Source organism: Lepidochelys kempii, chromosome 1 (assembly GCF_965140285.1).
Source record: "Lepidochelys kempii isolate rLepKem1 chromosome 1, rLepKem1.hap1, whole genome shotgun sequence".
Taxonomy (NCBI): Eukaryota; Metazoa; Chordata; order Testudines; family Cheloniidae; genus Lepidochelys; species Lepidochelys kempii.
Window position 1 is genome coordinate 245,539,922 of NC_136380.1, and position 24,911 is coordinate 245,564,832.

Consider the following 24,911-nt stretch of genomic DNA (forward strand, 5'->3'; position numbering starts at 1 on the left):
AGCTCACTGCATCCGGTGAAGTGAGCTGTAGCTCACGAAAGCTCATGCTCAAATAAATTGGTTAGTCTCTAAGGTGCCACAAGTACTCCTTTTCTTTTTGCGAATACAGACTAACACGGCTGTTACTCTGAAACCTGTCTTTATATGGAGGTGTTTGTTCTGCTCATCATTATTAAGCCGTAATAGAAACAGTGGAGATTATTGTATGGTTTTTCTCATCATTAGTAAACATGGTTAAACAAATGGTTTTTTATTAAAACTTGTTTTTGATTTAAAAGGTGTGCTGGAGATTAATGAACAAAAGAGGCTGACACAAATGAACTGGTTTGCTAGCTGGTTCAGCTGTGAAGAAGAAAAATCTAGCTTTTTAAATGGTTGCTATTATTGTTATTAATTATTATTTATTTATTATTCACAGGTATGGCTTTGTGCACCATACCAGTGGGTAAATTAAGTGCATCTCATTAGTTATTGCCCTAATTTCAAGCCCTATGGTTTGACTGTTACAGGGTTAATTAACTTGATCCTTTGTTAAAAAAATGTTAAAAAAATACCAACAAAATCTGATGTTTTGTGACTTTTGTAATCTATTGAACATTTCCATTTGCATGATGATCTGTATCTAACAAACCATACCAACTGCTGTGTTCATTTCCAAACAGTTTTAACATTGGTGATGTTTGTGATAAACACAAATTTGTGTACTGTATGTTTACTGCTGTTATAACTTGGCTACTCCTATGTTGAATTGAAATTATGTTGTAATGCCTTCTTGGGTTTAAATGATGCAGTGTTTCTGGATGGTGAAGAATACAAAAGTATATGTGCTCATTGACTAAAATATTGAACATGAGAAATTTCCTCTTCTTGTTGGTACCTTTTGTTTAAAAGCAAAAAATGTTGAATAAGTCTTGGTTCCAAAAATGCATCATTTGTATTTCAAGTTAAAATAATCCCCATGTTAACCCTTCCCTGCCATGTTTCTTATACCTATAGATAATCCTAGGTGAATGCCTTGTGAGGGATTCATAAAGTATGTGCTTGTAAATGTGTAGTATGATCATGCAGTCAAATGGTTGAGAAAAACAATCCAGTGCTGAAGAAATCAATTAAAAGAATCAAATATACATATAATTATGTTGCAATTAAAATTACAGTGTAATGTATTACTGTCCCAGTAAATAAACTGGCCATTTTTTTTTTCATTTAATTCTATGCGCGCTCTCTCTCTCTCTTTTCTACCATACTGTCTCTGTAAGTAGTTTGCGGTGTGCTTTCTCTCTCTTTTCTACCATACTGTCTCTGTAAGTAGTTTGCGGTATGCTTTCTCTCTCTTTTCTACCATACTGTCTCTGTAAGTAGTTTGCGGTGTGCTTTTTTTTTTTTTTTGGCATTACTTGACGTTACTTGGCTTGGCCTCTTCTCCCCAAGGCCCCACCCTTGCTCCGCCTCTCTCCCAAGGCTCCGCCCACCACTTGCTCCTCTCCTCCCCCCACAATCACTCACCCTTATGGCAGGAAAAAAGTAGGAAAGCATAGCCCTCCCACTGTTAAAAGTGATGAGGCCCCTCTTCCGGTGCCCCTGTTGCTGGGTGTCCAGTTTTTTGACTGGAAAGTCCGGTCAAAAAGTGGACCTGGCAGTACATTAAAAGTCCAGTTAGAGGAGAAAGCGCAATCAGCTTCCCTGCCAGGAGGGTGGGAAGAGCAGCTGCTGCTGCCTGGAGGAGCTGCAGCTCAGCTGGAGAGAGAGAAAACTGGCTCCCAAGGACCTGGCTCTGGCAGAGAGAGTTAGGTACCAGCTCCATGCTGTGCCCAGGAGGATCCTGTCCACACACCCATCCCACTGTGCTCTTGCCCCTGGACCCTGCCTCACTCCAGCGACCGATCCACCCTACCCCGCTGTTCTCTTGCCCTTGGGCTCTGCCTTGCTCGAGAACCGACTCCCTTCCCCCTCACACTGTGCTCTTGTCTCCGGCCCCTGCCTTGCTCTGGGGACTGACACCCCTGCTGTGCTTGTCCCCAGCTCCTGCCTCATTGAAGGGACCAACATAGCCCCCTGTTAGCCTAGCCCTGGGCTCCCCCACAGCTCTGCCAGTACCCCTCACTCCCAATGTGCAGCCTTCTGCCAACCCAGCCCTGGGCTCTGCCCCAGAAATTAAGGAATAGTGATATACAAAGGCAAAAAATAAACCACACCATCTTCAGCGCAGTGAAAAGAGCATTAGACATGACTTTTCTATTGTTGTTACTGGAAATTGTGCATTTTATCCTCTGTGCAAATATTGAAATCTCAAGGATTTTAATTCCAATCCTGCTCTGGTATATATACAATATATTTATTTTATAATTTTACTATTATGTAGAGTTTACTACCGTGTCCAGAAGTCTTTGATTTTTGGATGCCAAAGAAATTAAACGTTACTCTTATTTATCAGCTAAAGATATTATTTAGTAATAAATGTAATTAAGATCTGGGTTTAGAAGGTACCATGCACTGAGCAGTCAAAAATTGTATGGGATAATGAAGGACCAAATTAGGCTTATTTATGGGGTAAAGTTTCATGCGTGTTTATGCCTGCATTTCCTGGAAGTGGATAGTTGGTCCATGTGATTAAGATTTCTTGTTTGTCAGAAAAGAAGTATATGGCCATATAAAGGCAAAGCATACAGTGACTTCATTCACTTTGCTTAAACCTGTGGGAGAGATGGGAGGGAGGTGGAGTGGATGGAGCGATGGGGGAGGAGGGAGAACAGCAAGCGGAAGGGCCAGGGGGCATGGGGGGGGGAGGGAAGAGGTGGGGCAGGGTGAGGTTCTGGCTCTCCTGCTTAGTGTCCCATGGAGGCCCACAAATATATTTGGCTCTGGGCCCACAAAAGTTTAGTCTGGCCCTGAATAGAAATGGTTTGCTGTTTCCTTTTACTGAAATTGAGGCAGACATTGGAGTAAGGACTAAATCCACTTATAGTGTTTCCACAAATTCGTATAATCTCTGAATTACACCAATATCTGCAGAGGATCTTCATCCTGTGAAGCTCTGTAAAATGCAAATCTCTGGCCTCAAGCAATGTGCAAGCAAAGGAAGACATGAAATCAGCAGAAAATTGGGTTAGGAATGCTATGCCTAGTGCAGCAAACCATACCTGTATATCAAAGCAAGAAACATCTTGTAAAGCAAGAAACATTCTTCCCTTGAGGAAGTCTGAGTAGGATCCGGCAGCAAAGGGGGTCAAAATCCTTCCCAAACAGCCAATCACTCCATATTCTGCTGATTGGAAGATGTTCCCCAGCGCAATGCTGATGAGCCTCATTGGCAGTCGGATGAGAAAGAAACTGTAGAAGGGATTGATTTGCCTACCAGGCTTGGCCTACATGACAGCTGAAGTAACCCTTTTCTTTCTGGCACTTTAGGGACAGGTGGAAGTAAGGTTGTATTTGTTTTGACCAGAGTGGCAGGGTCCTTTCTATAGTAAAAGGATTTGTCTGTGTCTGTGAAGATAAATGCAGCCAGCAGACTGAGAACTGTTGCTTGTCTGATATCTTTCCCACTTATCTGTCCTCTTTCTTTGCCCTGCTGGGTAAAGGTAGAGAGGTCATCACGCACCAACCCTTCTGTATTCATTACAGACAGTGCTGCTGCTGCCTTTACTTAAGGTTGCCTAAGAGTAACTTTGCATTATAATAACTTCCAAATCTATACCAGTTGGGCTGAAACGTTCCATGATGGCTGTCAGCAGATGATTTTTTATTTTAGTTTACTTTTAAGTTCCAGCTACTGTAGCTTACCTGTTTACAAGGTTAAGAGAAAAATACCCTTTTCGACTTTTTTGTTTTTTAAATCCTTACCATTTCATTGAGAAGCCCTAGTGCTTCCACGATGTGGAACAGGGACTTGAAGTTTGGCAGGCTGGGTCCATGCCTGGTGTGAGGATTGGAACTTTTTGCTTTCCCTATAAAAATCTGCCCACACATTTCTAATATTTATAAGCCTCTGGGGGACGGGGGAGGAGAGAAAAGAAACGAAAAGCCACTGTTTGCACATGCGTAGCAGAGTCTGTCTCCACTGACCCTTCCTCACAGCTTCTCTGTGCTCACCAGACTGAGCATCTTCCCAGGGCTGCACAAGGACAGCAGGATTTTCCCTGCAATCACTCATCCTGCCTCCCATTGTGACACCAGCCACCACAGCAGAGCAGAGACAACTCCACTTGGGCTCTCAATAACCCTAGGGCTGGCACCCACAGAGGTGGAGGAAACAACCTGTCTTGGAACACAGAGGAGTGTGAAGCAGGCAGAGGATAGTAAAGCTATTGAGCAGACAAAGGGAAATAGGTGGCAGGGAACAGAAATGGGCTGAGAATGATCAGAGTAGTGGAAGAGCAAGGTTGCCCTCATGGTAAGGTATCTGAATGCCACACTGAAGAACTGGATTCTATCTCTGCCTCTGTCACAGAGTTCCTGGGTGAATTCTGGGCAAGTCACATAAGCCCAGATCGTTGCACGGGGGAGGGGCACTAATTGTGTGTTCTTTATTTTCTGGACACCGGATTTGAGATACATGCAGCCAGATTTACAGAAGTGCTGAGCACTCCCAGCTGCAACGGAAGTCAAAGGGAACCATGCTTTGAACACGTAAACCAGGGGTTCTCAAACTGGGGGTCGGGACCCCTCAGGAGGTTGTGCACTATGAGTCTCCACCCCAAACCCGCTTTGCCTCCAGCATTTATAATGGTGTTAAATATATAAAAAAGTATTTTTAATTTATAAGGGGGGGTCACACTCAGAGACTTGCTATATGAAAGGGGTCACCAGCACAAAAGTTTGAGAATCGCTGATGTAAACTATGATAAAAATGTTAAGTATTCTGAAAAATCAGGCCCCAGGCCTCTCAAGTTGAGCACCCAAAATAGCAGATAGTTTTGACAATGCTGACCTTAACTTCTCTGAAGGTATCCTCATTCAACTTTTTTCATGTGTATTGTCATACATATAAAGGGAAGGGTATCCACCTTTCTGTATACAGTGCTATAAAATCCCTCCTGGCCAGAGGCAAAATCCTTTCACCTGTAAAGTGTTAAGGAGCTAAGGTAACCCCACTGGCACCTGACCCAAAATGGCCAATGAGGGGACAAGATTCTTTCAAATCTGTAGTGGGGGGAGAACAAAAAAGTTTGGTCTGTCTGTGTGATGCTTTTACTGGGAACAGATCAGGAATGCAGCCTCACAACTCCTGTTAAGTTAGTAAGTAATCTAACTAGAAATACGTTAGATTTCCTTTTGTTTAATGACTGGTAAAATAAGCTGTGCTGGATGGAATGTATATTCCTGTTTTTGTGTCTTTTTGTAATTTAAGGTTTTGCCTAGAGGGATTCTCTATGTTTTGAATCGGATTAACCTGTAAGGTATTTACCGTCCTGATTTTACAGAGGTGATTCTTTTACCTTTTCTTTAATTAAAATTCTTCTTTTAAGAACCTGATTGATTTTTCATTGTTCTTAAGATCCACGGGTTTGGGTCTGTGTTCACCTATGCAAATTGGTGAGGATTTTATCAAGCCCTCCCCAGGAAAGGGGGTGTAGGGCTTGAGGGAATATTTTGGGGGAAGACATCTCCAAGTGGGCTCTTTCCCTGTTTAAAAGCTTGGTGGTGGCAGCATACGGTTCAAGGACAAGGCAAAGTTTGTACCTTGGGGAAGTTTTTAATCTAGCTGGTAAGAATAAGCTTAGGGGGTCTTTCATGCAGGTCCCCACATCTGTACCCTAGAGTTCAGAGTGGGGAAGGAACCTTGACATGTGTTCTCCACCACCACCTCCTTGAGTCATCTCAAAGTTACTAGCCATTCCTTTTCTTGAGCAGAAGGCTGGCACTGAAAGCCCTGTTTATCTACCTAACCTGTCCATCACAGGCAGCAGCAGGAAAGCTTCCCCAAATGTGTGATGAGAGATATTGGCTAGATCACATAAAGAGACGGCTTTAAGCAATGACAAACTAATTCCATCTCCAGCCACATTCAGTCCTTAGCCTCTCTGCTGAAACATGGCCATGCATTTTGTGATGTAAACGTGCACTAAGTACTGTCACACACAGTCTGTGCCAATAATGTCAAGGTAACCCTTTTCTCTCCCTGCTTACACCCTTCAAAAACAATCCAGAATTTTAACCAGGGTTTTATAATCAATATATAATATATGTGAGGAAAGAAGTGTATATAACCACTGCCCAACCATTCTGTAAGGATAGCATTATGGAAACATACTGTTACAGGGAATATTAATAGACCAGTTTTGGCTTATTTGCAACTAAAGCATTATATCAAATCCCATGTGGAAAGCTAAGATTTCAGGAGACCATTAATAAGGATAGAAACACTAAATACAGGAAAAGTACCTCAAAGGACCTGATCTCCATATAACATAATAGTTATTGCTGGATCTGGAAGATAAAACTACCTTGATGGAAAAATGGAGAAAGGATCTAAAACCAAACATCACTTTGAAACATAAGAAAATAGCCGGAGGAAGGCCAAAACCACATTTGCTTGAGTAACCATTAACAAAAATAAAGAATGTCTGTTAATGGGAGGTGCGGTGTGTGCTCTGAGGGGAGATAAAAGCCCTCAATTCACATAAATTCCCCTGAGAAAACTTAGGGCTCTCCAACAGAAGTCAGTCCAATAAAAGATATTATCTCACCCACCTTGTCTCTCAGAACAAGCATGTGTAACAAATGTTGACACCTCAGTGATGAACTTCTAATAACCTGGCAAAAAATCTTGATGCGTTGAAGAAGTTCTCATAGTCTCTTTATGGCTATCAAAATAAATTAATAACTCATACTTCGCTAGTTATTCTTTATAAATCTCTTCATGAGTTCATCTGTACCCCAGCCAAAGTATCTAAGTCCAACAATAAGACATAGGATCTGATAATAAAATGCACAAATAATTTTCAAATTAGATTGTTACAATCATGCCATATTAAGAATGTTATTCATTTTGTAAAAGACTTTTATTGTTGAGGGGAAAACCCTTGAAGTTAGATTCTATAAAACAGGATTAAAAAGAAACCCACAAGGGAAAAAAAAACTTCAGCTCCCATGGTTGCTTTATCACAAAAGCAGACTTTAAGAATAAAGAGACATTTAAGCATATTTCAATTAATTCTTATGATTTTACCCCTGAGGGGTTAGCTGTTGCTGAGTGTTGCTTATATCCATCAGAAATGTTGTGATAAATGAAGGTGGGGGGAGAGCTCTCTTTTACGGATACTCAGCCAGCCAATTAGCTATAAAACCCCTGTTAGCAGCTGTTCTCTACTTCCTTTCCTGTAAAGGGTTAAAAGGTCCATAGATAAAAGGAAGGGAGTGGGTACCTGACCAAATTAGCCAATGGGAAGGTGAGAACATTTTAAAACTGGGAAAAAACTTCCCCTTTGTCTGTCTGTGTTGTTCTCCCGGAGAGCAGAGACAGGGCTGGAGCTATGTTGTAAAAGCTTGGGCCAGGTACGAAAATCATCAGAACATACCTAGAAACTACTCATTTGAAACCCCAGATATGTAAGTAGGTCAGGAAATGTCTAGGAAGACGCAAATAGGTTTATCTCTTTTATTTCTTTATGGCTTGTGGACTCCTCTGTGCTAACCCCAGGCGCTTTTGTTTTGCTTGTAACCTTTAAGCGGGACCTCAAGAAGCTATCTTGATGCTTAATCCTTGTAATTATTTTTTTTTAAAACCTAGCAAAAAGCCTAAATTCCAGATGTATTTTCTTTCTTTTTGTTTTTAATAAAATGTATCTTTTTTAAGAACAGGATTGGATTTTTGTGTTCCTAAGAGGTTTGTGCATATGCTGTTTAATTAGCTGGTGGCAACAGCTGATTTCCTTTGTTTTCTTTCTCAGCTCTTCCCCGGACGGAGTGAAAGGGCTTGAGGGAAGCCCACAGGAAGGAATTCCCAAGTGTGTCTTCCTGGGTTCTCAAAGGGGTTTTTGCACTTGGGTAGTGGCAGCATCTACCCATACAAGGTCAGAAAAAAGCTGTAACCTTGGGAGTTTAATACCAGCCTGGAGTGGCCAGTATTAATTTTTAGAATCCTTGCGGGTCCCCACCTTCTGCACTCAAAGTGCCAGAGTGGGGACTCAGCCTTAGCAAATGTTGACTCCTGGTGCTAAGTGTGCCACACTAGCTGATGAATTTAAAAAATGAGTCAAATTACCAGCGTAATACTGCAAGCCCTGTGTGCCCAAAACTCCCATGAAGTTCAATGGGATTCTGAATGCAGAGTGTTTGGGCTCTATATCATGTTCTCCTACTCTCACGAAGAGGCGAAAAGAATATGATTATGGGAGAAAAGATGACCATTGTGTTCCTAGAAGGTACGAAGCTCCTCCCCAAAGCAAGGCACCTCCATCTGTCCAAACAAAAAGGACTGAACAGTCTTGCTTTAGAGTTAGTCAAATACTACATGTTCAAAGGGGTCACTTTCCCCATTGACACACCTTTCTAATGCTTCAAACTCCTGCTTGCCCCAGGAGAAAAAGACCAAAGGAGCCCAGCTCTCTTACATGGCTGCCACTAGGCCACCCAACCAGCATGGTATTGCATTATAAGTTGGATAATTTGTGACCGCTTTCATGCTTAGGGTCTGATCAAAAGCCTTCAGTGGGCTTCAGATCGGGGTCCTAAACCATGACTGTGCAATCTGATCAACATAGGTCCCTGTGTTGTTGCAGAGCCCCATTAACTTCAGTATGGGCGCAGGGGTCCACCTGTGCGGATCAGATTGCAGCATTGGGGTCAGACTATTGAACATCTAATGCATTTCAAAAAGCAGTTGATGAATGATTCAAAGATTAATGTAAATAACTGAGTTGTCACAAACTGCAGTCATGCAACCTATGGAGCTGGAAGGTACATCAATCCATTGCACACAAATATCAGCAATCTCAGTGAAGCCCAATGTCACTGAAAAGAAAATGCTTTAATAAGTACCACTCCTGCTATAAAAAGTGTCTTATATCTAAGCACAATGCCAATTAATAACATATTTCTCTTGTCATCTTCTAACACTCTACACACATGAATTTATCATCGCAACATCCCTAGAAGCAGGTATTATGTCTCTCACAGATGGAAAAACTGAGGCCGAGAGGTTGAAGAGACACCATCAACTTTGAAAAATAAATCAGAAAAATTAGCTAAAATTAAGTTAAGGTACCACACTTTCTCCCTGAATCCCATTATCTATATTGGAGGTTCTACCATCATTTTCCTATTTTAATTTTTTTCTCTTCCCTGTTACTATGTGAAGGACACACAAATTACAGGGGAAACTGACTGACTGAGCAGGAGATTCTCAAAAAGAGCACACTGCCAAAACAGAGGAAAAGATTTCTCCCCCTCCAATGTCAGTCACAGTAAACTTGGTACTTGTAACAACAGTAAGTTTAAAAACAAATTCAGTCAGAAGTGTGATTTTTTTTAATATATATTCAAAGCATTTAAGCATTTTGTCCACAGCCCCAGAAGTGAATCTGTATCAGAGGTGGGACTGGAATTTTGGAGCTCTTGTACCCCAGTCCTAGGCTCAGACCAGATCATCTTACACTGCTAGGCTTATGCATGTTCATGCTTGCATATAAAAGTTTTCATCACGCCACATTTCCATATGACAAAGGCACACCCATTTGCAATGTATAAAGCTTTGAAATAATCAGATACATACCATTTCCAGAAAGTATGGTTTCCAAAATTAGAGAGAGAGTCAGGCATATAGAGGGGAAAGTCTGGCTGTCAGTGAGCTATGTTTCTCCTAAAATAAGTAAATAAATAAAGTAAAAATAATCATGCTATTTTTAAATGCTGAATGCAAGTAATAAAGCAGGGATAGGAGCAGCTCTTGCAGTATCCTCACAACTTCTCCTCCAAATAATCAAATCTCAGTTCATACACATCTAGTCAATCCATGGAACATGGGTGAGAATGAAAGGAACAAAAACAAGGATGGATGAGATTCCATAAGAAGATTTTTGTAAACACTGCAGCTGCTTTAAAATCACTATATTAAGTCACTACCAATTATTAATACCAATGTCAAACTTTATGCACAGGTACCATGCACCTCATTAAGAGAGATGCTAGGTATCTGACAGCTCTGTCGTATAGAGAATGAACAAAGGTGCATAAGGGCTGCTGTGTCAGAAAGAGAACTGCCAGCAGAACAAAGAAATAAAGTTACAACAGGGTTGTGACCATGACATTTCTTCCAGAATTTCTGTCTAATTAATGATGGGTTTTCTTTTACAAATAATTTGATCAGCTTGACGCTCTTTTAGTAACTTAGAGGAGAAGGAGATAAAAACCTCCACCCTGGTATTTGTAAAGTACACATTCAAAACATTTTGTTCTATTATTTAGTGAGGTTTCTATGCATACACCATTTTTATTACATTATGTATATAGCATTGCACATGTGCATGTACCTTTAAACACAGTACCTACCCCAGGGAGTTTTTTCATGCTCTCTGTAGGTATTGGTCTGTAAAGACAAACTAGGGTAGAGGCTGGGATTAGTTAGAGGACAAAACAAGGGAAAAGAGCAAGAGAGACAGCATTTAGTTTTTATAGTTACACGTTTCCATATGGTTTTTTCTCCTCCTCCTCCCCTGCAATATGGTGTCAACAGAAAATTGTTGGAAAGTTATGGGAGCATTCTTTTCTCTTTCCCCCTTCCCTCCACCTACGGGGCCTTATTGAAAGTCCATTGAACTCAAAGTAATGAATCCCAATGTAATAAATAACTTCAAGAGGACATTGGCACAGAACAGTAGGGTCCAACCATGGGACGAGAAAATGGATCCTTACATAATAACTTGTAATATCTATGGGACATAGGCTGTCTTATGATGTATAAACCTAGCTCTTAGTGTTGTTGTGGGAGTACCACATCCATATTCAAAGACAGAATTCAACCCTAGTATTATATAGAATAGTATACTATTAACTAGGGCTGTCAAGTGATTAAAAAAATTAATCATGATTAATCAAGTGGTTAAAAAAATTGCACTGTTAATAATAGAATACCATTTATTTAAATATTTTGGATGTTTTCTACATTTTCAAATATATTGATTTCAATTACAACACAAAATACAAAGTGTACAGTGCTCACTTTATTTTTATTACAAATATTTGCACTGAAAAAAACAAAAGAAATAGTATTTTTCAATTCACCTAATACAAATACTATAGTGAAATCTCTTTATCATGAAAGTTGAACTTACAAATGTAGAATTATGTACAAAAATAACTGCATTCAAAAATAAAACAATGTAAAACTTTAGAACCTACAAGTCCACTCAGTCCTACTTCAGCCAATTGCTCAGACAAACAAGTTTGGTTACAGTTTGAAGGAGATAATGCTGCCCACTTCTTGTTTACAATGTCACCTGAAAGTGAGAACAGGCATTCGCATGGCATTGTTTTAGCCGGCGTCACAAGATATTTATGTGCCAGATTCGCTAAAGATTCATATGCCCCTTCATGCTTCAACCACCATTCCAGAAGACATGCGTCCGTGCTGATAATGGGTTCTGCTCGATAATGATCCAAAGCAAAGCCGACTGATGCATGTTCATTTTCATCATCGAATCAGATGCCACCAGCAGAAGGTTGATTTTCTTTTTTGGTGGTTCAAGTTCTGTAGTTTCCGCATCAGAGTGTTGCTCCTTTAAGACATCTGAAAGCATTTTCCACACCTTGTCCCTCTCAGACTTTGACCGGCACTTCAGATGCTTAAAAGTTGGGTTGAGTGCTGTAGCTATTTTTAGAAATCTCACATTTTTACCTTCTTTGCTTTTTGTCAAATCTGCTATGAGAGTGTTCTGAAAATGAACATATGCTGGGTCATCATTCGAGACTGCTGTAACACGAAATATATGGGAGAATGTGGGTAAAACAGAACAGGAGACATACAATTCTCCCCCAAGGAGTTCAGTCACAAATTTAATTAATGCATTATTTTTTAACAAGCATCATCAGCATGGCAGCATGTCCTCTGGAATGGTGGCCGAAGCATGAAGGGGCATATGAATGTTTAGCATATCTGGCATGCAAATACCTTGCAACGCCAGCTGCAAAAGTGACATGTGAATGCCTGTTCTCACTTCCAGGTGACATTGTAAATAAGAAGCAGGAAGCATTATCTCCTGTAAATGTAAATAAACTTGTTTGTCTTAGCAACTGGCTGAACAAGAAGTAGGACTGAATTGACTTGTAGGCTCTAAAGTTTTACATTGTTATGTTCCAAAAACAAAAAAATCTACATTTGTAAGTTACACTTTCAGGATAAAGAGATTGCACTACAATACTTGTATGAGGTGAATTGAAAAATACTATTTCTTTTGTTTATCATTTTTACAGTGCAAATATTTGTAATAAAAATAATAATAATATAAAGTGAGCTCTGTACACTTTGTATTCTGTGTTGTAATAGAAATCAATATATTTGAAAATGTAGAAAAACATCCAAAAATATTTAATAAATTTCAATTGGTATTCTATTGTTTAACAATGCAATTAATCGCGATTAATTTTTTTAATCAGTTAATTTTTTTGAGTTAATCTTTGAGTTAACCGATTAATCGACAGCCCTAGTATTAACACAAGCTTTCTAATAGTGAAGTCCACCTGATTCCAGGCTGTGATCTGACATAAAGCTAAAGATTTGGCCATAATTATGAAAAGTGGCTAGTGATTTTAGGTGTTTAACTTGAGATCCCACTAACAGGCCCTAATTTTCATAATGTGCTGAGCACCCACTGTCTGAAAATCAGACCCCTTTGTCTCAAATTGTGCATCCAAAATCACTAATCGTTTTAAAAAATCTTTGCTTTTGGAGTTGCTGCTAGCTCTCATTGCAAAAGGAGCAGAAAGGGGGCTGGGGGATGGTATTTTCCCTAATTTAGGATTCTCTCCTTCTGTTCCAATTTATGAACATGACTCTGTGAAAGTTTGCCTTCACCTGAAGTTAATCTGTATCAAAGACAAATGCATTGATGGTATCTACATGTCAGATTTAATTGGGGATGGGACTTCATTAAACTGGGAGTGATGATGAAGAATATTCGGAGACTTTTAAAACGAATATGGAACTTTGATAAATGAGAATGCCATCCTGCAAGTCTTACCTAGTCAAACTGATTAGCAATAATTACTTCCTCCAAGCAGAAATCTTTCAATAACAATATGGAGTAATCAGTACAGTCTTTCTCAACACGATTTCAGTAAAGCATAACCATATGAACAGAATGGACCAGATGCGACTCTGTGGAAGAAAAATGTGTTTAAGATGAAAACAGCAGTAGAGACCAATGTGCTATGAGGGCAGGAATGCTTCATCGAGATGATGTGCTTCAATTGTGTGCATACATGTAGTAAAAAAACAAGCACAGCATTGCAACAGTCAGCATTCAACCTGTAGTCTTCCTTGTGGTAAAGAAGAGAGGAATTGGTTGTGATGAATATAATGATGATTCTTTGTTAAGGTTGCTGGACTCTGACTAGACCCTATAGTTCTCCAGGTCCCTAACAGCCACTTCTTTTTAATGTCATCACACAGGATCTACCTAATTCCTGGCCTGGAATTCTTAGTCATGGCAAGGACTGCTAACTATACTGCAAACCAAGCCACATCCCTGGGGCTTTATTCAAACTTTTATCCTCCATCATTCAAGGAGTCTCAGTCCACCTTCAAAGCATAACTGCACTTGCTAATCATTCTTGTATATACCTGACAGTGCACAAGGTTCTGAATTTGGCAATATGTAAACCACATTTCTGCTGATGTTGTAATACAGAGTCCAAAGGCTAACAAGAGAGATTATTTCACATTGGATTATTCAAGACGGTACTTGTCACACCCCACAAACATGGTCAAACAGTATGAAATAGGAAATCTAGCTAAAGCATTAGGAGCAGTGTGGCATTTTGAACCTTGGAATATGAGGGACTAGCATAGATTTTTGTCCCAACAGTTGTCTCCTCACCTTTCAGTGCCTCAATATTACACAAATAGGATACTTTAAACAGTGGATTATGTGGTTTGACATGACAGTTATGTGTGGCAATATTATGCTGTCGGGGTTGCAGTACTGTGTGGTACTCATCAATGAAGAGAGAAGCATGATGCGCCTATGATTTTTGACTCATGATTCCTACCAACCCTTTTTCACACTTAGATTAAGCTATTTTCATTCTCTTGCACTACTCACACATGGTGGTGTAATTGGTTCAACTCCCAAGTCAGCATAGCTCCATTAGTGCTGTCTCCCACCCGTTCCCCTGCTTTTAACTGCACTGGGCCACTCTAGCCCCTGTCCAGTCCCAGGATCAGGGAGCTGCAACTTCTCCCCTCCTGAACTGAGCCCATCTGCTATTAAGTGGCGTTGAGGATTGAGGTCACGGTCACTGTCTGCTATTCACTAATTCAAGAACCTGAAGTCCACCAGCATATGTCTCGGTTTCACACACCATCCTCAACTGCTAGATTTTGCATTGCTTTCTGATTTAACTGATATGTATATAAAATATCTTTCTACTTGCATGGCTCTCAAAGGCCTACCCTGCAGATACCCTGTGTGGAGGACTTCTGCTGCCATCAGAGGTTTTTCATAAGGAATGTGCAACAGAGTGCATGAGATCAAAGATGTTTGGTCTGATCAGTAAATCTAGTCCAGCAGTTCTCAAACTGTGAGTTGAGACCCCAAAGTGGGTCAACCAGGTCTTAATGGGGTCGCCAGGGCTGGCTTAGACTTGCTGGAGCTCAGGGCCAAAGCCCAAGCCTGAGGGCTTCAGCCCTGGGTGGCAGGGCTCAGGTTACAGGCCCCCTGCCTGGGGCTGAAGCCTTTGGGCTTCAGCCTTGGCCCCCCAGCCTGGGGAGGTGGGGCTTTGGCTTTGCGCCCCCCCTTCCCTCCAGGTGGCAGAGCTTGGGCAGGCTCAGGCTTCAGTCCCCCCTCCTGGGGTCCTGTAGTAATTTTTGTTCTTAGAAGGGGATCATGGTGCAAAGAAGTTTGAGAAACCCTGATCTAATCTATTTTTTGATATATCTACTTTTACTCTGTATATTTCCCCTTGGCTGGTCAGATTGTTGGTTCCACAGCATTCTGTTCAAAGGTCAGAATATATGACCAATGTGGCACCCAAATCTCTCAGCAGGATTTGGCTTGGCTGGCTACATATTTGACTATGGATTTTGTACACGGAGGATTCCATTTTGGTTTTACTATATATTGCTTGGGATTGTCAGTCCCCAAAAATAAATATTTATGAAATAATTTTTTTTTTAAAATAAGAGACACCCAACAGGCCTGATATTAAGTTGTAGGAAACTCACTGGCCTGCCAGTCAAACAAATGCTCTGACATAATGATTAGCCTACAAATCTGCAGTCCCCACAGGGTGAAGGAAAAGGATCTTTGTGCTGTAAGAATTTGTAAAACTTGATATTAAAGAATTACAAGAATTATCCTATTTGGTATTGCTGCAACATAAGGATTTAAATATTGAAAAGTGGCCAGCGATTTGGGGTATCTCAGTTTTTGGGCAGCAAGCTTTTCCATGCTCCACACAGAGATTTCTTAAACAAACTGCAACCCTTACAGTGGTCATTTTTATTTTAGTTCCTGAAGTGTTGGCTGTGGTTTTGTTTTTTTAACTGGGACAAGCTTTGATTTGTTTTTTTCAAACTTTGAGATACCTTAATGGGGGTTGATTTTCAGACCTCTGGATCTTAAAAATCACACCCCTGTAAAGTACTGAGCTGGGATCCAAACAAATCGCCAGTTTCTTTGGAAAATTTAGGGTAGAGCAATGACTGGCTTATACACAGTGAGGTGTTTGATGTGCCCTTAGGATCCCTTATTAAAATTGCACATATAGCTAGACGGGATACTAGGGTGACTTTCCTTATTCCAGTGGAGGCACTCCCTCTCTGGATACTGCTGAGTCATCCCTGACAGAGATTACAGTCTAGATTTTTATGTGGCCGCTATTATTGTGTTATCTGAGCATGTGACAGTCTCACACACACCTCATTTCAAATTACTCAAGCAACACTTTGTTCTATCAGCACTATGCTCTGCATATTTTCCATAAGCAAACATACACATTTCCAGTAAAGGGTACTAATGTATATTTGTATAGTTGTTTAAATGGGAATGTATATCTCAAGTTAAGAGAAAAAAATTAATTCTTGGATATATTCCTGATACCTGGAAGTTACCTGCTAACAAGGCAGCATAGGGCCAACATGCAGCTTTGGTCACTAAAAAAATAATCCTGCAAAAATGGAAAAGTCAATCCCCACCAAATACTGATGCCTGGCTCAGTGATACAGCTGACCCAGATGGGCTCTCCACAGAAAGGGAATGCCTGAAACATTCAAAGCAATTTGGGGTGACTTTTGAGAGATCTATGATGAATGTAGACCCTGAAGATAGATATGTCACTTCCCCTTCACTCCCTTTATCCTAACCCTCTTCATTTACTTTGGATACTATGATGAATCTGGTAGTTTGGTTGCTGTATTTGGACAAATTAATACAAATTATAAACAAATATATAAAAATATCTGGTGGGGTGACCTGGTAAGGCTCATTTCTAATAGACATGGAGAAATCTTTGAAGGAGTGGCATCAGAAATAAGTGGTGAGGGGGCGAAGGCAGTTTGTGGGGAAAGCAGAGTCTGCCTGGTGAGAAGGATCTGTTTGGGGATGGAAAGGTGGGGAGAGGATTGGAATCCTTGGGTATGGGAGAACTCCTCCATTTGCCTCTCCCTGCTGCCTAAGGGGTCTGCTGGAGCAAATTGGTCATTATTTCTTCTCACTTGCCAGGGCTTCTTTGAGCTCCCCCAGGCAGGGATCTATCTGTTCTCACCAGGAGGCTTGATTACCCAGACTCTCAATAGCTGTCGCTCAGGAAAGCTCATGCTCAAATAAATTGGTTAGTCTCTAAGGTGCCACAAGTCCTCCTTTTCTTTTTGCGAATACAGACTAACACGGCTGCTACTCTGAAAAATATATCGGATAGGTTTCAAATGGTCTGAGAGCTTCCCAATCCACTGAATGCTAGCGTGTGGGTACCTGCATGTTCATGCATGCTTATTCTGTGCTCTCTAGCGAAGCCATCGCATCAGCAGAGAGAGAGGAACAGGCAAGTCCAGGAAGCAGAAGATAAATCAGGAGGAACGGAAGCCGATACAAGCTCCTGCCCCTGCTTCTCCGTCCTGCGGGTGGGAGCTTTGCGGAGTTGTAGCCGGGAGGAAGGAGGCATTTGTCTTTTTGTCTCTTGGTGCGCTAGCGGGGGGGAGGTTTGGAGACTAGCGGAGTCTGGAAGTTAGCTGACAGCAAATCAAGGGCACTTGTGTTTACCAGCTGGAGGATCAAAGGTTTTACCTGAGCAGGGTGCGTGCCGTGTGTGGGGGCAGGTGGCACGGCAGCTGCAGAAACACTGGGCTAGTGCTGCGGGAAAGGAGAAGGGGGCGGAGAGTTCAAGGCAGGTACTGAGAGACTGGCAGTTGCCTGAGTGCATCCAAAAGTTGGGGGTGGGGAGGATCCGACGTGCGGGGTGTGTCGGACGCGGGAGGGGGCAAGCGGGGCTGCCGAGAAGTTGCTGGCGGAGGGGGAGGAGCTGCAGAGTTTCCATAGCGGGGTGGGTGGAAGCGGGTTGATTGCCTCCCAGGGGGAGGGCGCTGAGCGCAGGCAGGACTCACCTGACAGGTGCAGGAGGGAGGAGGAGTTACAAAGCCTGGGCAGGGCGGCGCCACCGGGGCTGGTGCAGGGGGCGCCTGGGGTCCAAGGCCAGCGGGAGCTGCAGTGCAGGGACGGGGCGGGCTTTGCTGGGGAGGGTCCCAGCGCCGCTGGCTTCCTTCCAGCCCGGCCTCCGCAGCGCTCCAGGGCTGCTGAGCCGCAGCTTGGCGGCTCTTCTCGGCGGGCGGGGGAGGCGCCGTCGGCACCGAGCCCCGCGCCCGGGCAGCAGCAGCAGCAGCCGCCGCAGCCGCAGCCCCTCTGCGCGAGCCGGTGCGATGCGAGCCCCGCTGTGCCCGGAGCGCTGAGCAGCGAGGGCGCGCCAGCTGCCGCCTCCGGGCCCCGGCAGGATGAGCAGAGCGGAGAGCGCTAACTTCAGGCGCATGGCGATCCGGAGGAAATCCAGCCCGACCCTGCGCAGCTCGGCCCTGGTCTTTGCTGCCCCCGCTGCAGGAGGCAGGTTCCGCCCGCCGCCGGGAGAGGAGGCTCGGGAGGAAGCAGCAGGTAACAACCCGCGCGCGCCTCCCGGTTTTCTTCCCCCCCGGCGCTGAGCCTGGCCAGCCCGCCCGGCCGCCTCCGCTCTCCGGCCCGGGGTCTCCGTCCGCACCGGCTGCCTGAGCGCGGGGGAGCCTGTCAAACTGCGTACGCTTTGGAGTGGCGGTGTGTGGGGCCCAGGAGACTAGACAAGGGGGTGGGGAGTGAGGTAACCTCTCCTGCGGGACCAACCGCTGTTGGTGAGCGACCCAAGCGTTCCAGTTCACACAGAGCTCTTCAGGTCTGGCGCCAAAGCTTGCCTCTCTCCTCAGTAGAAGCTGGTCCAGGAAAAGATATTCCCTCCCCCCCCACCCCCCTTCTCTCAGGTTTGGAATGTCTCCTTGATGGCAAGCAGTTTGGGGCAGGGCCTTTTTATTCTGTTTGTACAGTGCCTAGCACAATGGGGTTCAAGACTAGGACTCCAAAGGGCTAGGCCAGGGGTTCTCAAACTGGGGGTTGTGAGGTTATTCGATATGGAGGGGTTGAGAGCAGTCAGCTTGCACCCCAAAACCCTGCTTTGCATTCAGCATTTATCATGGTGTTAAATATATTAAAAAGTGTTTTTAATTTATAAGGTGAGGGGGTCACATTCAGTCTTCCTCTGTGAAAGGAGTCACCAGTACAAAAGTTTGAGAACCACTGGGCTAGGGTAGTACCAATAACTAATAAAAATGGAAACACACAAGCAAAAGCATCTTTTGCCGAATAGCAAGACTTCAGAATGGCTCTGACTTTACAGGGACTAATGCATCCCTCCTGGTGAAGCTGGAATTTTGGCCATTGGGTCAATAACATAATACAATAATATCTTTAAATGTTTCTATCATGTCATAACTAACACTGTTGGGTGTTAATAACTTTTTACTCTGGTTTTGGTGGTGTTTTGCTCTGTTCGGGCAATGAAAGTAGATTAGGTATTTTCTCTCTGGACGTCTCAATCGTTGGCATAAGGATGTTTTGTTTGCTTTTAAAATTCTCTTTGGGGTAAAAAAAAATCTTAAGTGTTTCTCCCCCTTCAACCCCCCTCCCCCAAAGTGCTTGTTTCTGCAAGAACTAATTTTTGAGGTTCAAAATTGAGTTGTCTGGGCCAAGTGTGTGCAGGTCCGGGTTAGTGAGTCTGTGCAAAAGTGTCTGGAGTGGAACTAAGAAAAGACTATGGAAAAAATAGCACCATCATACTACACAGATATGCTCCATGTGTGCATTCAGTGCTGTCTGACTTTCTAGTGACAATTTTTTATTGGATTCTCTGTTATCTCTGCAGAGCCAACATAGCTATAACAAAATGATCTGGGGATTCTATTTCATCTCATGCCTTCTGAATAGGCTTATTTATTAAATTTCCATCAGTCACACCTGTGCAGTTAAGGGGGGGGAGGGGCGTTACACAGGTGTCAATTAAGCTTGCAGAACCTTTATTACTGGTGGTGATTTGGGGGGATAGAAGGGAGCCAACTTGGCTCTGAGAGCCCAGTCTGAACGTGCTGGGCTTGCAGGTTGAAAAAAGACTCTTGTATTTTGAGCGCATCTGACATGGAAACTGTAGAAGCAGTAAACATGAGACTCCATCCTTGGTAATACTTCTACTATGTCTCGCTTTTCAGAGCACTACTCCTTGGAAGGAAGGAAGGAAAAAACTCACCTGTCGTGGATAAGCAACAAACTCCGTGTATTAATTTGCTGTTTGACACAAATTCAGGCTTGAAATGCCAGCTGCCACCCCCTAAATTTAAAGCACAGTGTTAAAGGGAAACTGTCAACTCAGATTTGCCTGCACGTGTGAACCTCATACGAACAAACTTTTTATAAAACTCATGATCAGTGACAGTGGCTGCGCTGGAAGTTTAAGAAGTTGTTTATGAGTAGGTTGATATGATATGCTAGTGCTCTTGCTACTGCTACCAGAGAAGGATATTGTTGGGTGTCTTTGTTTTTGTTTTAAAGCCTTTAACCCTCCTCTTTCCGTTTACTTGAAGGATTTTCCATAGGGCTTCTGTAGTGGGAGGGGAATTTTCATATTATATAGTGTAGTGGTGAGGACATGAGTAGTAACTCTTCTGCTCCTCCAAATGAGCAGCTAACTCTGTCCCAGTGGCTGTCGTTTCCTTTGCAGTTTCACTAACCCTCTGCAATTACCCTCTTTCTCACTACACTCTTGGATTAGTATCCCATCCTTCCCACCAGTTGTTCCTTACACAACATACATAGTATGAAGGAAACACATGAACACAGTAATCATGTTGACTGACTATATACATGCAAGGCCTTGCTATACATTCACACACCTCTACTCTGGTAGCTTCTGAAACATAAAGGACCATGAGAGCCCCTAGGGAGATCACAAACTATTTGAGAATTAAAACGAGGAGTACTTGTGGCACCTTAGAGACACACAAATTTATGTGGGCATAAGCTTTCATGGGCTAAAGTCCACTTCATCTGCTGCACTGATTATCACTACAAAAGGTTTTTTTCTCCTGCTGATAATAGCCCACCTTAATTAATTTGTCTCATTACAGTTGGTGTGGCAACAACCATTTTTTCATGTTCTCTGTGTGTGTGAGAAAATCTCTATATATTCCTAGTGTATTTTCCACTGCATGCATGTGATGAAGTGGGTTTTAGCCCACGGAAGCTCATGCCCAAATACATTGGTTAGTCTCTAAGGTGCCAAAGTACTCGTGGTTTTTTTTTTTTTTTTCTGATACAGACTAACATGGCTACCACTCTGAAACCTATTTCAGAATTACTGCTTGATTCCTATACGCTGTAATATCATACATAAAAAAACTTTAATTTCTTCTTAATTTCTTGTAGTGTTCGATGATTATGGGGATGCTTACGTTTAAAAGGGCTGTATGTTACATCTATAGTGGCCAAATAGGAAGGTCCCTACCCAAAGGAGCTACTCTCCAAATAGACATGGAGAAGTCGAGATGGGGATGGGAATCCAGAACGATGTGACTAAGTGGTGGTGATCAGTGTTCCTCTTGTAGTTTGTGGGTCTTTCGTTTTCACTTACTACAACATTTCAGTGGGGAGAGGTGGGTTAAGAAGCCTTGTGTTAGAAGCAAGTTTTTACTGGGAGAAATTTGAAGCAGAAGAGGACAGACAAGGTGAATGAGGTCAGAAAGGGAATTACAGGTGTAGGGAACCATATACAACTGCTACTCTAACCTACTGCCTCAGTCTGCACCTTATGCGTGATGCTGTTAAGATGAATGCATTATACCTTTTCCATGGTGACACTGTGTTGCAGTCGTAGGACATTGTTCACTGCAGCACTGAGTAAATGGAGAAACTGAATAGTGATGGGGGGCTAACATTTTTACTTGAGCAAGAATAATATCAAAATTCAAGGAGAGAATAATAATGCATCAAATATATAGAGCACTTCCTATTCAGGTTACTTCCCAAATGCAGTCCACACAACATCCTTGTATTAAGGACATCTTCATTTACAGGTAGGGAAGTGGAGACACAGGTTACATTGACATACCCAAGGCAACAAAGGATGTTAGACCCTATCTTGCAGTTAGCCACCTATGCAACCACACCAGTGTAAGCCCCTAGATGAAGTCTGTTCTTCCTATGACTGTATCATAAGACCACACCAATTAAATGAACAGCCAGTTTGATTTATTTTCATTATCACTTGGGAAATTTTCTCCTTTTAATCTTGCCCAGGGAAAAGTGACTCAGACTAGCTCCTGTTCTGAAAACATACACTTTAGCCTTCAGGCACAACATTAATGCATTGTAAAGCTGGATGTTGGCATAATGGGAAGGGTGCCAGATCTTGTGCAGTTTATATTTCATAAACTGCACATTGGACCTTGAGGAAACCTCCCAACCTAACTGCATTCTGTCAGGTATTGTGTGCATTGAATCATAAAAAATATTGAAATATTTGTCTCATGCTAGGCATTTGAAAATGTCAGCTATTTAGGTTACTACAAGGGGTCGGGAGCATTCTCACAACATTCGTAGCATCAGAAGTACTGTGTCTGGGTGTCAGACAAATGGAAAAACTACCCATGAGCTTGTATGGAAGACTATGAAGAGATTAGAGCAGATTTTAGACTTTTTGTAATCGGCTGGTATTTAAAAGCTCTTCATAAACTAGTAAGCTTTTTGTGTGTGGTTAGTGAGCAGACTCAGGAACTGAAGTAACCACTGTGCACTTAACGTCTCTTGCGCGGACCTGGATGTCAGAATTTGTTCATGTAGGGGACATTGTAGGTTATATCTAGTCTTTGGGAGACATATCATAGACTCTCTAATATATATATAGACAAGCAGTAAGTATTCCAGTTCAGTGTTGTGCACGGAAAAACAGCGCCTCTAATAGTCAAGCTCTCCTCCTCCCCACCCCCGTAAGGATTGTACTGCACATCAGCATTTAGTATAAGGTGAAATCCAGATGTGGGCTTTTAATACAAGACCTTCCAGCTTCTAGACAAATGTGCTACGAACTAAGCCACAGTAACTCATAATGATATGTTCAATGCCAATCTGATTATATTAAAAGTAAAGTGAAACCTGGCTTAAGTGACTACCCAAAGGACCAGTACAAATGATTTGCCAATTCATAGATACTAAGGTCAGAAGGGACCATTATGATCATCTAGTCCAACCTCCTGCGCAACGCAGGCCACAGAATCTCACTCATCCGCTCCTGCAAAAAACCTCTCACCTATGTCTGAGCTATTGAAGTCCTCAAATCGTGGTTTAAAGACTTCAAGGAGCAGAGAATCCTCCAGCAAGTGACCCGTGCCCCATGCTAGAGAGGAAGGTGAAAAACCTCCAGGGCCTCTTCCAATCTGCCCTGGAAGAAAATTCCTTCTTGACCCCAAATATGGCGATCAGCTAAACACGAGCATATGGGCAAGATCAGACGTTGACATTTAATGAAAAGCTGAATAAAATTATACTGGAAACTTAGAGATTTTAAAGGGGTGGCTGCAAATTGCAGGGCATGTGATTTTCACCAGTGGTTCTCAATATTTTTGGGCTCAAAACCCATTTGTAAATGTTGATGGCTGTCAGGACCCAGTAAACAGACCTTGGGGATGCCCAGTATGGTGGCAGGCCCTAGGGGGTGTTTGCAGAGCCCAGTCCACGCTCACCCTGCAGTGGTGACTTCTCTGGTTCCAGTCCCACATAGGTGGCCGGTCTTGACTCCGTGCTCTGGGTGTTGCAACCTGGTGCGTGTGGCTTGCAGCGTCACTCATGCAAATTAGGCCCAGCTGGCCCCCTGGAGCCAATCCCAGCCAGCCCCACTGGACTGGAGCCATGGACCTTTTGACATGTTCTGGGGACCTAATTTTGGGTCACAGCCTATGTGTTGAGAAACCCTGGCCTGTAGAAATCTGGTTAATCACAGATTATGAAGAGCATAGCTAAAGGCTTGTCTTCGCTGCAGAGTTAACTTGAGCTAGAACTCTAGTGTTGCTCCTAACTTGAGTCCCAACCACACAAGCAAACATTTAAGTGTAGTGGTGCTTTTCATTTGAGTTGGCTGGCCTATCAGAGGACATAGGCTATGGCTCAAGTTCACAGAACCATCAGTTTCTGATCCAGTCACTCTGTGCAGTCTGAGTGTAATATTGTAGTGTGGCTACTCTCAATCAAGGTAGGGTAACTTGAGAGGATTCATTTGAGTGTAGATAACTCAAGACGTTGCTCAAAGCACACAGATCAGTGATTGTTTACTGTCATCAATGGCTTTTTCCCTTTCATACATAAATGTGAACTCTTTCCTCTAAAAATTGAATGTGGTGCTTTTTTTGTTTTCTTTTTTTTTATTAAGGTCTGGTGGGGAGGAGGGCCAATTATGCGTAGCATGTGCTTATTTTGGTTCTCTTCCTTTAAATAAAAAATTACTGGATCACCTCTGCCCCACTTACCTCCCCATGGTATAGGATTGCCTGCCAGGCTCTTACACGTTAGCAGTGTTAGATGCTGCAGTATCGTGTTATATCCCTGTCTTGCTCTTTCAGAGAACTGAGGTGACCTGCATTCCGTACAGTATTGCTGCAGAAGGTATTTGCAAAGTCGAGCAGAAAAGACTGTGATTTCCCGCTGCTGCTGCTGTACCTTGGCTTGTCAAATGGATATGATCTCATGGGATTATTCAAATAATATTTTATGGGCTTTTTTTATATTTGTTACTTTTTGCAGGGGATGAAATAAAGGAGACTTCAGTGACATGCTGTGCAGTGCTTTAAGGGATGTCTGTGTTAAAACAGTGAATCAAATAGAGGCTGAGAACTCTGAACAAAATAAACAGTGCCCTGATTCTCTTTTCTGCCTGTGGAAATGAATAATTACCTTTGGGCATCCGCTCTCCTTGCTCCTGGGTGTAAGTCACCCGCTGCGTTACGGTTGATTGGACTGTAGTGATTGAATATCTGATTGCTATTTGATGTGTTCAGGGAAAACAAAAATGAGCATTAGTTAAAGCAGACAGCAATTACAGTACTGTATCTAGACACAGTGGAGACAATTGTGACCTAAAGCTTTCCATATATTGGACTTCCCTGGTATGCACAGGATTTTTCTTTTTTGGTTCTACATGAATTG

General features: G+C 42.6%; 1 protein-coding gene and 1 long non-coding RNA gene across 5 annotated transcripts in view; one reads left to right on the plus strand and one right to left on the minus strand.

Moving 5' to 3' along the window:
* The window catches only part of LOC140902114 (uncharacterized), a 38,178-nt gene extending 19,780 nt beyond the window's left edge, over positions 1–18,398 (minus strand). For 3 of the 4 annotated variants that reach the window (XR_012156011.2, XR_012156010.2, XR_012156008.2), the window contains exons 1-5: positions 17,759–18,398; positions 13,179–13,315; positions 10,492–10,541; positions 9,716–9,802; positions 6,694–6,918 (exon numbers count right to left, since the gene is read on the minus strand). This is a non-coding gene — a long non-coding RNA (uncharacterized LOC140902114). Of the gene's footprint in view, positions 1–6,693; positions 6,919–9,715; positions 9,803–10,491; positions 10,978–13,178; positions 13,316–17,758 lie in introns of those variants that run through there. The other variant, XR_012156009.2, reaches the window with a different exon arrangement.
* FGD4 (FYVE, RhoGEF and PH domain containing 4) overlaps positions 17,882–24,911 on the plus strand; it is a 187,222-nt gene continuing 180,192 nt past the window's right edge. The window contains exon 1 of the mRNA XM_073321777.2: positions 17,882–18,296. Within this exon, the coding sequence (XP_073177878.1) occupies positions 18,143–18,296 (154 nt within the window). The 5' untranslated portion in view covers positions 17,882–18,142. The remainder of the gene's footprint in view (positions 18,297–24,911) is intronic.